This window comes from Trichosurus vulpecula, chromosome 3, assembly GCF_011100635.1.
Source record: "Trichosurus vulpecula isolate mTriVul1 chromosome 3, mTriVul1.pri, whole genome shotgun sequence".
NCBI classification, from domain to species: domain Eukaryota; kingdom Metazoa; phylum Chordata; class Mammalia; order Diprotodontia; family Phalangeridae; genus Trichosurus; species Trichosurus vulpecula.
The window spans coordinates 253,149,995-253,162,989 of NC_050575.1; the positions used below are offsets into that span (position 1 = coordinate 253,149,995).

At 35.7% G+C, this 12,995-nt stretch overlaps 1 protein-coding gene across 1 annotated transcript in view; it reads right to left on the reverse strand.

Annotated features, from left to right (window-relative positions):
- LOC118843733 (CUB and sushi domain-containing protein 1-like) overlaps positions 1-12,995 on the reverse strand; it is a 2,679,416-nt gene that overhangs the window by 440,458 nt on the left and 2,225,963 nt on the right. Inside the window, 1 exon segment of the mRNA XM_036751485.1 lies at positions 772-963. Coding sequence (XP_036607380.1) covers positions 772-963 — 192 coding nt within the window.

Sequence of the window (12,995 nt, forward strand, 5' to 3'; positions counted from 1 at the left end):
TCAAAGGGGGAAATGATTGTAAGTTAATACATTATAGGTAACTTTCCATATTAAACTTGGAGGCAGACTTATAAGATCATAAATCTCTAACCACCTGAACTTTGAAGTGTTAGTGTTTGGATGTATATTTTTGTAAGGGGATTTTTATTATAGGAAATATTATACAAATCCTAGTTACCTTCACACTATGTGAGCATCCTTAGTTATACGTTTTAAGCCTCAGTTCTCTTATTTATATATAAGGAATTTTCATGTCTGCAGAACTTACCTCTGATACTACCACGCCAAATAAGAACATATATATATAAAGTTTTATATAAAGCTTAGTTATTATTATTATTTTAGAATTTAGGTTCAAAAGGGACTTTTTAGACCATTTCATACAAATCACTCATTTTATGGATAAAGGAATGAAGGTCTAGAAAAGGATAGGAACCCATCCAGGGTCATAGAAGGAGAATGAGGCAGAACCAAGATTAGAATTCCAAATCACTTGCTTATTGTACTGTACCACCTTACCTCCTCAAAAGGTTATATTAAATATTCAGAAAATTTTAAGAGTCTCAAGCAACAGATTTCCGAGATTGAGATAATATGTAAGGCACATTTGGGCAACATTTTTGCAGCATAAATTGAGTGAAATAATTTTAATGCCAATTTAATCTTAAGCTAAAAGGTTTAATGTTTATTTTGCTTCTTTTCCATACACAACACCCACTTACACCCTTGGTCTTTTTCAAAAATGAGGAACAAACAACAGTAACAACCTACCTATGCATGTAGGAGGGTCTGGCTGCCAGAAGAATCGGTTATTTAGTTGCACACAAGTGATTTTAGCCTGTCCTTGAAGCTGATATCCAGGATCACATTGAAAAGTTATGGTATCTCCAGGTTCTCGGCTATCTCCATAGCGAGTGCCATTCTGAGGCATACCAGGGTCATTGCAAGTGGATGCAATAGATGCTACAAAGAAAAGTTAGTTAATAGATGAATCTATTTGGATGACAATTACTAAATTCATATGACCACATTTCAATACTTTGTTAGAGCATTTCTTCGAGTATCATAGCATCTCTTGATTTATAAGAATGTGAAAGTGATTTGTCCCCCCACATAAACACATTCACTAAGTTATACATTCCTTCTGATACATTCTGGTCAGCTGTTGGTGAAACAAATTGGCATAAAAAACCAAAATTCATTGTTCCCTACTTTAAATTAGCAAATAAATTAAAAATTCATTTCAATATTCAAACTATATATTTGTTTAATGACCATATGAGTCATAAGTGAAAGTTCCTATCACAAATACAAAACTTTTAAGTACCATTTTGGGTAGGAGGGAGCACAAGACAAATTTACCCAGTTAGGAACTTCAAGCTCAAGTTGGCAACTTATTAATGTGAATCGTTGTTGTTATGATAAGAGAAATGGCCTAAGAGAGGGCAGAGCCAAGATAGAGGAATAAAAGGAACTTACTTGAACTCTTCTGAAATTTCCCTCCAAACAAATGCTTCAAATAAAATTCTGGAGCTACAGAACCAACAAAAGATGGGGGTGAAACAATTTTCCAACTCAAGATAATTTAAGAGGTGGTCAGGAAAGATATGTCTTATCTGGTAGTGGTGGTAGGCTCTAGAAATGCAGTGCAGGCTGGGCCTTGGAGGTGGGTGCATTATCAGGGCAGCAGCTTTGGAAGCTCTCAGCACACAGACTGTTGTGGTGTGGGACAACTGGTGAGCAAGAAATTTATAAGAGACCCTTTGCTTGTACTGGGAGCAGGACCCTTTTGTGTTGTCTATACAGAGTGCTGGGTTTTAATCCCAGGGTGAAAAACAACATTAATGCACTAGAGTTTGTAGCTCCAGGGGAGTAGGAGTCCTGGTCAAAGTTCCAGGGCAAAGAGAAGTGCTTGTGGTCCCTCACTGAAGAGAGCGGGGCCTTATCTCACGTCCAGCACAGAGAAGCAGACTATCTCTTTCTCAAATGTATTTACATGGCCAGAAGGAGCAAGAGCATTTGCAGTAGTCGTTCCGGAGCATAGAAGAGTGCTCATGGAGGCTGAGGGGCCAGAGCACAGGTCAGGAAAGTAGTGACGACACGTCTTAGTTCATACCACTGTGGAAGAACTGAAAACTTTCAGGCTCCCAGAAGTTCTTTAAAAACAGCATCACAAGAAACCTAAAACTTGGGACAGTGCGCCCTGGACCCCAGCAGCAGAGCTGAACTTTAACATAAAGTTAAAAGTCAAGAAACAGGCTCAAAAAATGAGCAAGCAAAAACAATTTTAAAAATCTAACTATAGTTACTATAGAGACAGGGAAGATCAAGATATAAACCCTGAAGAAGACAATTTCTTTCAGAGAGAATCAGAGTAAAAATAGTGAGAAACAGATAAACAGGGGAAAAGAGGATGGAGGTAAATAACTGCGAACATGAATGGGATGAATTCACTCATAAAATGGAAGCAGAAAATCCATTGTTTACAAGATACACACTTGAAACAGAGAGACACACAGAGAGTAAAAATAAGGTGGCTGCAGCAGAATCAATTAAGCTTCAGTAAAAGTAAAAAAAAACAAGGGTAGCAATCATGATCTCAGACATAATCTCAGACAAAGCAAAAGCAAAAATAGATCTAATCAAAAGAGATAAGCAGGGAAACTACAAAACTACAAAAGATACCATAGATAATGAGGTAATATCAATACTAAACATATATGTACTAACTAGTATAGCATCAAAATTTTTAAAAGTTAAATGAGTCACAGGAGGAAACTGGGGGCACCTCAACTTTCTCCTCTCAGAATTTGATAAATCCAACCAAATATGGATCAAAGCATACCTCTGAAACTTTCTTTACTTTTCTTGTTTTGTTTTGTTTTTTGTTCTGTGATGTCTTTTGCAATATGGCTAACATGGAAACATGCTTTACATGACTGCACATGTATAATCTATATCAAAGTGCTTGCCTTCTCGAGGAGGGGGGAGGGGATTGTGGTAGGGATGGAATTCAGAACTCAAAAAAATTGTTAAGAAATGTTAAAATTGTTTACATGTAATTGAGACAAACAAAATAAAAATTTTTTTTTAAAAAAGAGAGAGAAGAGGCCTAGAGGTGATATCTGTGCATCAACAGTGGTAACATAATTGGTAGAAATTTCAGGATAGATAAGTAGGAGAAAGAAATGATTTTACTGGATGGTGGAAGCGTTTGAGTACAGTTATCAGCTCTGACAATGTCCATGCCTAGTCTCAATCCAGGGACATTACTTAACATTTGGTCCCTTTATTGACATTCTGTTTTTATTATCAAGAATTTCAGAGGTAAAAGGACCCTCAGGAACATATTATACCAACCCATTCCTGAAAAATAATGCCTCTTATAACTTCTACTTTGTGATTTTAGTGAATCATTTAACTGTCCTGGGCCTCAGTTTCCTCATTTGTAAAATGGACTAAATGATCTCTATGGTCCCTCCAAGTTCTATGTCTATTATCATCCATCTTTCAAGGACACTCTTACTATGAGAAGTTAATTATATCCAGAGGTATTCCATTGGGCTTTAGCTAATTGTAAATTTTTTTCTGCTATTTTTTTCTTTCTGTTTCATCGAGCCTCTATTTGCCTGTCTGAAATTTCCACTAATTGCTCCCAGTTCTGCCTTTGTGGGTCAGAGTTGAAGGGGATTGAAGCCTAATAATCCCTCTTCTATGTCATTATAAAATGAAGACTGTACTATATTCTGTCTTCTCCCCAACACACACACACACACACACACACACACACACACACACACACACACACTCACTCACTCACTCACTCACTTACCCCTTCTAGTATTGCTTTTAATTACTTGCATTCTTAATAGACTAAAATGATACTATGCCTGTCACATAAAAGGCACTTAATAAATGCTTGTTATTTGACATGTTACACATAAAGTTTTCATGAGAGGTAGTATTAGGTAATGAATAGTGATCTGACATTGGAGTTCACGTCTTGTCCTGACACATAGTAGCTTCTGTGACTTTGGGGAACTCACTTAACCTCTACATGCCCAGGAAACTCCCTAAATCCATATTGTTGCAAAAAGGTGCTAATCTATACTGTTGAGGAAGTTTCTCATCAGAAGCTTCCAACTGAGATGAAATTACAGAACCAATCCCAAAAGAAAAAAAAAATTATCAAACTGAGAATTCTTCTCTTTCTCTTCTTGATCATTTGTCAAATGATGGATGGATGAATGATATTTTCATTTCAGATAATATCTTTTCCTTTGTTTCATTAAATTTGTTCCAGAAATTCTAACTTTTTTAAATAAAGAAAAAAACAGGTAATCATTATTATCCAATGGTTCAGGTCTGCCACCAAGAATGGTGCCTTAACGGTTTGGCAACTTAAAGGAAAAGAGTACTCTCATATCCCTGGAAGATCTAATTAATGTGATTGGCCAGATAAAATACATCAAGACATAAAAAGATGAGGAAACTAAGACCCAGATAATGCACATGGGTTGTAATAAAGACACTAGATTTCAATATGTGTTCATTCCATATAATTCCTATAAACACATCAGTAGGGTCATTTTTCTAGGTGTGTGCTTTCATGGTACTGGAGTGTAAGAGATATATTAGGACTGGATGTATGCACGTGTACATGTACATACAAATATATACATAATACACACGTGTATACATCTAAGCGTACACATATACCTACAGGCATATATATGTATACACAAAGGGAGTCTCCTAGATTAGAAACCTCTGAGATAGCAATCATGAGAAGCTTCACAGAATAATGTATTTTAAAAAATACTTCCTGAGTTAGGAAGATTAAAGTCTTGCTTCTGATACTTATTTAATGTGGGACCAAAAGGAAGTAATCTCTCTGAGCTTTAGTTCCATTATCTATAAAATGGGAACAATAAGGTCTGTAGTACCCACCTGACCAGATTGGTGAGTGGCCCAAATAGGATAGTATGTATAAAACATTTTGAAGATTTTATGAAACAAATATCAATGTCAGGTACTAGTTAATTAAACATAACATAAATTTAATTATCTTCAACTCCCCAGAAAAGAGAGGGAAAATTACATGCCCCTGAGATGTTAATGAAAGTGGCCTGAAGGAAGGTCTTGGTCTTGGAAAGAAATGACCAAATCCCTAAGGTGCACAGCTAGATTCATTTTTTCTAGAATTCAGACTTTAAACTTATGCCAATTACTCCATTTCTTTCAGGATCTTCAATTTTTCTTGTTTAAAAACAAAAGAAATTCAGCCTTTGATGTTTTATGTATGGATATGTAATATGTCCACACATTATATGTATATGTTAAAACTTATCTTAAGTCAATTATCAGTCAGGTATTTAAGTAATTTACTTTGTAAAATAATAGCAATATCAAGCAGGTAGGTGGCAAAGTGGATAAAATCTCTGGACTTGGTACCAGAAAGATCTGAGCTTAAGTCCCACCTCAGATGCTTACTAGTTGTGTTGTATTTTTTTAATTTATTTTTTATTTTTAGTTTACAACACTAATTTCCACAAGTTGGAGTGCCAAATTTTCTCCCTCTGCCTCTTCTCCCCCTTTTCCCCCCAACACAGCATGCAATCCAATATAGGCTCTACACATACCTTCAAACCAAACTTATTTATACAATAGTCAAATTGCAAAGAAGAACCATAACCAATGGAATGAATTATGAGAAAGAAGAAACAAAACCAAAAAAAGAAGGAAAAAGAAAAAAAAGAGAACAAATAGCTTGCCTCAATCTGCATTCAGATTCCCTAATTCTTTCTCTGGCTGTGGATAGCTTTTTCCATCATGAATCTTTTGGAGCTATCTCTGAGTCAAATTTATAGGAATACAAGTCATTCCCCAATTGAGAAATGGTCAAAGGACATGGACAGGTAGTTTTCAGAGGAAGAAATTAAAGATATCAATAGTCACATGAAAAAATGCTCTAATTCTCTACTGATTAGAGAAATGCAAATCAAAACAACACTTGGGTAATCATACCTCTGCTGTCAGACTGGCTAATGTGACAAAACAGGAAAATGATAAATGCTGGAGAAGATATGGGAAAATAGGAACACCGTTACATTGTTGGTGGAGTTGTGAACTGATCTAGCCATTCTGGGGAGCAATTTGGAACTATGCCCAAAAGGCTATACAAATGTGCACACCCTTTGACCCAGCAATACCATTTCTAGGGCTGTATCCCAAAGAAATCACAAAAGTGGGGAAGCGACCCATACGTACAAAAATATTTATAGCAGCTTTTTTTTTGTGGTGGCAAAGAACTGAAAATCAAGGGAATGCCCATCAATTGGGGAATGGCTAAACAAGTTGTAGTATATGAATGTAATGGAATACTATTGTACTAAAAGAAATGGGGAGCAGATGGACTTCATAATAACCTGGAAAGACTTACATGATCTGATGCTGAGTGAGGGGAGCATATCCAGGAGAACATTATACACGATTACAGACACATGGTATCTGTGATGAATAACTTTGATAGACTTGGCTCTTCTCAGCAATACATAGCCATGTTATCTTACTCTAGGAAAGTTGCTTACTCTATCTCAGTCTCAGTTTCCTTACCTATGAAATGGGGGTTTTATATTAGCTATGCACAGTAGCACAGCAACTTTACAAAGCAGTTTGAAATTATGAAAATAAAGTGACTGAAATGCCCATTTGACACAGAGCTTCCATTACTAAGTTTATACCCTAAGAAGGCTATTGATAATAAGAAAGTCTTGATATATGCTAAAATATTTACAAAAGCCCTCTCTGTGAAAGCAAAGAATTGGAAACAAAGTAGATGCTCATCAATTAAGGGAAAGGTTAAATAAATTGTGGTACATCAATGTAATACAATATTACTGTGCTCTAAGAATTGATCAGTTTGACAAATACAGAGAAGCATGGAAAAACCTACATGCAATGATGTGAACTGAAGGACATAGAGCCGAGAAAATAATATGCACAAATGACTATGACAATGTAAATACAGAGAACAGTTATGCACACACGCATGCGCACACGCAAACACACACACACACACACACACACACACACACAGCTGAATAAAGAACAAAAATAGGCCAAAAGAGGAGCTATGAAAAGACTCTCCCACCTCACCCCTTTTCAGAGGTGGGAGGTCCAGAACTATTGTCCAAGTAATTTATTTTCAGATTTTTGTATGTATTGATCACTCATGCTGCTTTTTCTTCCTTTTTTCTTCCTCTATTTTCTTCCTTTTTTTTTTCTTCTGTCTCTAAGAATGGAATGGTTTTCTGGGAAGTGAAAGGGAAGGGATGATGGGGGAAGATAGGATTATATTTAAAAAAAACCAAAAGATGAATGAAAACATTAAAAAAGAAATAAAACCACAATAAATAATAGTACCTACTTCATAGAGTTGTGAGGAAAACATGAAACAACATATGTACAGTGCTTAACAAACCTTAAAGTGCCATGTAAATAAACGCCAGATATCATCACTGCACTTGTTGTATCTATATAACTTGTCTAAGTTTAATGCAAAGCACACCAAAAAATACACAGGATTTTACAGAGGCATCTAGGGAGACATCCTCAAGGGCAAATATACAGAAGTACTTAGGGTCACTAATAAATCAATTGCCAAAGCTCAACAGGGTTGAAATGTGTTCTCTCTCTGCTCCCCCTTCTCCCACCCCCAATCCTTACCCAGTCCTCCTTTTTTTAGTGTTATGGCATATAAAAAAAGAAAGCTCTTGGGATTATTGTTGGTCAGATTACAAAAGCAATAAAAAGACATAAGAAAAACAATTTTAAGCAATGCAGTGGGAAATATTATAGTTTACTCTTTGAAATAAGGCCTGTGTTATTTTGCTTTTGTTTTTGAGTTGCTGGAGGATGTTGCTTGGGCAATGGCAATAAGGCATATACAGAGAGTGATATGAGAGCTCCCAACAAAAGATGTTAAAGTTGGGGTCAGAAATTGCTTTTACACCTTCAGGGTCATAACAAAGTTAGTGGTGAAACATGCACTCATTCTATTTTTTATTGGAGTATTCGTTTTATGTGCTGTATGATACACTTTACTTATTTTTTCCTTAAGTATTTCTTTTCTCCATATGGGATTTTGGTGACTCTGAACATCTCTAGATTTTTGCCATAAAAAAGGAAGCAATAATTTCTGTTGCATTATTCTGGTTCTGCCATTACCTTAGAAAGGGAATTGAAGTGTTGGACAATTGCAAATTCACACAGTGGTTCCCTGGAACATTTTAGGTCATAAAAATGACTCTCAAAAACCCTTGAATATCTTAGGTATATGTCTACACTATTGCTCCAGAGGAATTCCTTATCATTTTGATTCACTGTAGCCATGGAAAAAATGTATTGAACTGAGTTTAAAAGCACTAGGCCTACATTTCTTTTTGCAACATCAAATGACAAAAACCACACAGACAGATGGAATCATATAAAGTAATTCTGGGCATAGTTTCCTATATAATTATAGGTTACGTCATTATGGGTTCTAATGAGCCTCTAAGATATATATATATATATATATATATATATATATATATATATATATATATATATATATATATATATATATATATATATATATATATATAAATAAAATATAAATTCAAACTCATCAAATTCTTCCTTACCTCACTAAAAATGAAGAAAAATTACATATAGGGAGCAAATACTACCAAGGGCACAAGATTTTCCATGGATCACTTGCTGTGCTTTTTGGAAATATACTCAGTGATGTAGTTCTAAATGTATCAATTGATAATAGTAACTGCTTACATTTACCTAGCAATTATAACTTACGAGGAAAATATAAGCTTACAGAAGACAGAATGGATAATTTTGATTGTACAAAATTAAAGTTTTTTTACCAACAAATCTAAAAAGCTGAGAATAAAAAAGTAAACAATTAAGTAAAAAAAAAAACCCAAACCTTTTGCAGCAAGTTTCTCTGACATATGTCTCATTTCCTAGATAAGACACTGACCCAAGTTTATAAGAAAAGAAGATCTATGTTCTAGTTATAAATGGTTTAAAGATATGAACAGACACTTGTCAAGAGGAAAAATCCAGACTATCTGTAGCCATATGAAAAAATGCTCCAAATTACTTAGAAATTAGAAAAATTAATATTAAAACATTTTTGAGATTCTACTTTCACAACCACTAGAGTAAAAAAGATGACCAAAAAATGGAAAATGATATATGTTGTAGAGTCAGATATATTCCTTTGTAAAAGTTCCACTGTTACATAAATACTATATTTAATTATTATTACTGAAAATGTTACTTTTTTATAATTATTAGGTCATATGTTATCTCCCCCCCCCCAAAAATGGGGTACCTTACATCATATGAGGTGATTCTGAAATGTATTTAAAGCAACATTCCTGTAACTTGAATTGTATTTCTTAAATAAATTGGGGGTAACCTTTTTATATAGGAACTTTGTAAAAATTCTTTAATAAAGTAAAAAAATATTTCTAATTTGTGGGGGAGTTTATAAGATCTGCTTTGGGGGTAGCAGGCGTTCTTTAAAAGATGCATGCTAGAAGTAAAAACTAACCCACTCGTGCTCATTTGGGGGAATCAAAATAATATAGGAGAAAGAATAATGGATTTAGAGTCAAAGGATCTGGGTATGAATCCTTATTGTTTTAGAGCTGTGAGAACACCTAGAACCTAAGAAATCATCTAAAACAACCCATATCTTAGGGGTGAAGAGACCAAATGAGGTGTTGTGTCTTGCCCAAGGTCACACAGGAAGAAAGTAACACAACTAAGGTTGAAACCTAGGTCCTTTCTTGCCAAATTCTTAGAACCTTTCTATTATATCTCCCTTTTATTCCTTTTGTGCTAATCTGAGTCCAGACTATATCTCAGCAATAAATAGAACTGTTAAAGTAGTAATAAGGCAATGGTCTTTTCCACTTTTATTTGTCGAACTCATACTCTTTCCTGGCTGACTCCCAACCCCCAGCTTAGAATATTCAAATTTAATCTTTTTTGGATTGCTCTTTCTGCATGGGCAGCATATAATGGTTTTAGTGCAATTGCATATCCTTCATATCTTTTAAAGTTATCAGTTGGATTTTTTTTATTTGGAAAAGATTTTTTGCAAAGAAGAAAACACTTAATGTGAGTACTATTGCCTTCCCCAAATGTGTTCATCTTCTATGTGTGAGACATAGTTAGCTGGAGTTACCTTAAAAGAAAAGCTAAGATAAAAGTTGTCATGAATTAAATGCAGGAACACTTTTGATGAAAGGAAGCAAGCCCAGTTAGAAATGACACGAATTTATGGTACTTGTCTCTGTACTTAACCCCTCTATTTTAAGTTTCAAAGCTATGCCAATTCCTATCTTGGTAAAGACGTCATTTTTGCAGCCCAGAAATGTTTGAATAAGGTAAAAAAAAATCTTCATTTTATTGCTACCCTGGGTCTTTTCAAGGCTTTATTTGGGCTTGTCTTCTTTCTTCCCCCAACAGAAATAGCTCTTTGGTAGATAAGACATATATAAAATAATACTGAGCTATTTCGAGGCAAGAGATAGCTAGTAAAAGGTGAGAGTGAATCATGGGTCCCTTGCAAAAGGAATTTGAGTGAGAGGGGGAGAAGATTACTTCAGAAGTACTTCCTTTAAGACCTTAAAGTCTAGGCTTTTAAATGTTAGATAGAGATTTCAATATTATGCACATGCACACGGATACACACAGAAAAAGAAGCAGTAAATTTTTTCCCTGGTAAAATAGAGTATAAAGCTGTAGAGGTTTGATTTTGTAAGACATGCTGTTGTTTGTCCTTTGTTTTTGAAGATCAATGACATCATGGGGTAATGTCTGGGCTTGTACATGAATTAGATTTAAGTGAAGCAGAGTTGCACAAAGTCATGTCGCAAGATATACTTAATAAAGGAAGCAGTACTGGCTAGGAGTGTGGCCTCCTTCCTTAATATTTTGTTTTTTCTTAAAATTCATTTTCACACCAAGACAGAATCTTGGGAATTCTGGTTTTCTCAAACAGTTATCTAAGACCAATGACTGTGATTCTTACTTCAGAAAGATAAGTTAAAAGAAAAGAAAAATGGGAGATGAAGGATATGGAGCAAGACAAAACCTCTATTCAAATTCTTTCATTTTACCTTTGAAGGAATAGAGATCCAGTAGGCTAATTGATTTGCCCCAAAGTCTTTCAGATAGTTATAGAGATGATATTTAAATCCAGGTTCTTTGTCTCTAAATCTGTAAAGCCAATCAGTAAGTAAAAGATCTTCCTGGACCATTGAATAGGCTTTGGTTTCGGCCAACAAAGGGAGGCCTGATTAGAGACACACCCATACCCTTTCACTAATTAGATGTGAGGCCCCAGGCTAGTTAGCAAACTAGTTTGCTAGTTTGTGAGAGGTGTGAAGCCCTCAGGGCCCTAAGGGGAATGTGAAAGACCGGAGCCAAATGGTATGCGTGCTGAGTTCTAGTTAATCAGATGACAGCTAGGACTGTATAAAAAGAGAGCCTAGAACTGGGAGCAGATAGTGGCACAATTCAAAAGCAGAGAGCCAGCATTGAGAGAGAGCGCGGAGAAGAGAGTATTGAGCTAGAGAGTTGTGGAGATCAAGGAACTCAGAGTCAGCAGAGGTGCAGGAGAGAGTGCTGAGCAGAGAGTTAGGATTCGTGAGTGATATTTCTATAGGAAGACCCTTAGCATCAAGGGGAAGCTGCAGTATGGCTTGGTTCCTTGCTATGACATTTTGTTATAATTTCCTTGTTACTACAGTGAGGTAGGGTTATTGGTTTCGGAATATTATTGCTACAACATCAAATCGGGGGCATTGGTCCTTGGATCTCAACCTCTAGAGCCTAAATAAATGTTATACTTCTTCTGCCTTCTACCTAGAGAATTCCTTATACTTAGAGATTAGGAACAGTTCAGGCATGTCCATTACCCTCTCCAAGGTCATGAATTTTGCCTTAGTGCTATAAAATCATATTCTTTCTACTATACCTGCTGCTTCCCATCTTAGTCTGGAATGACTTTTCCTGGCTTTTGCTTACTGCATCATAGATGTTCTGAGCTTTGCAGTCTGCCCTTATCAGGAAGGGGCTTTAAAGCCATCAGAATCGATAAGACTAGAACTCAGATATATTGTAGGTGGTCCCGAAGAGGAGAAGTGTAAAATCTGCTAGCAGACAATATTTTTCAAAAGACATAGAGAATAGTGGAGTGACATTATCCAGTGGGGAGCAGTAAAGTCTAAGAAAAACAGAAATGTGGGGAACAATAGAGATGTGATAATATATATATTCTATATGATAGACATGACATCTGTCAAGCCCAGGCACAGGACCAGCAGAGGGCAACACCCAATAGTGAGCTGGCATAGAAAGAACTGCATGACAATATTACCAGGTGATACTGGAGCCCTGCAGCATTAGCTATGTAGTTTACTTCTCCACAAAGGGCTCCAGTCATGTTTTCCTGATATATGTCTCCCTCCATACTCATACACTGGTCACATATTCCCTACCATGTGACTTTTGTGTGTCCAGTGTTCCCCTGACATGTATTTGTGTGAAAGAATGATGTAGATTTGTATGGGAACTATTCCATTGCTACTTCCTTATCATGCTATTTTCTTACATAGCTTTGCTTTGAACTTGTGGTACACTACAAAGAATATACATCTTCTGGAGAGAACTGAAATTTGCATTTGGAATTTGGACTTAGAGTTTAAACTTACATCATCTTTAGTCAGAAGATCTAAATTTAAAATCACCTCTGATACTGCTCTGTGATTTTGGTCAGGTCTCTTAACCTCATGATACCTTCGTTTCATCATGTGTAAAATGAGGGAATTGGATTAGCTGTCCTCTGACCAACTCCAGAGATATGATCCTACGAGTGTAAGAACTATGTCCTCTAAATAATTATAAAACGTAAATCC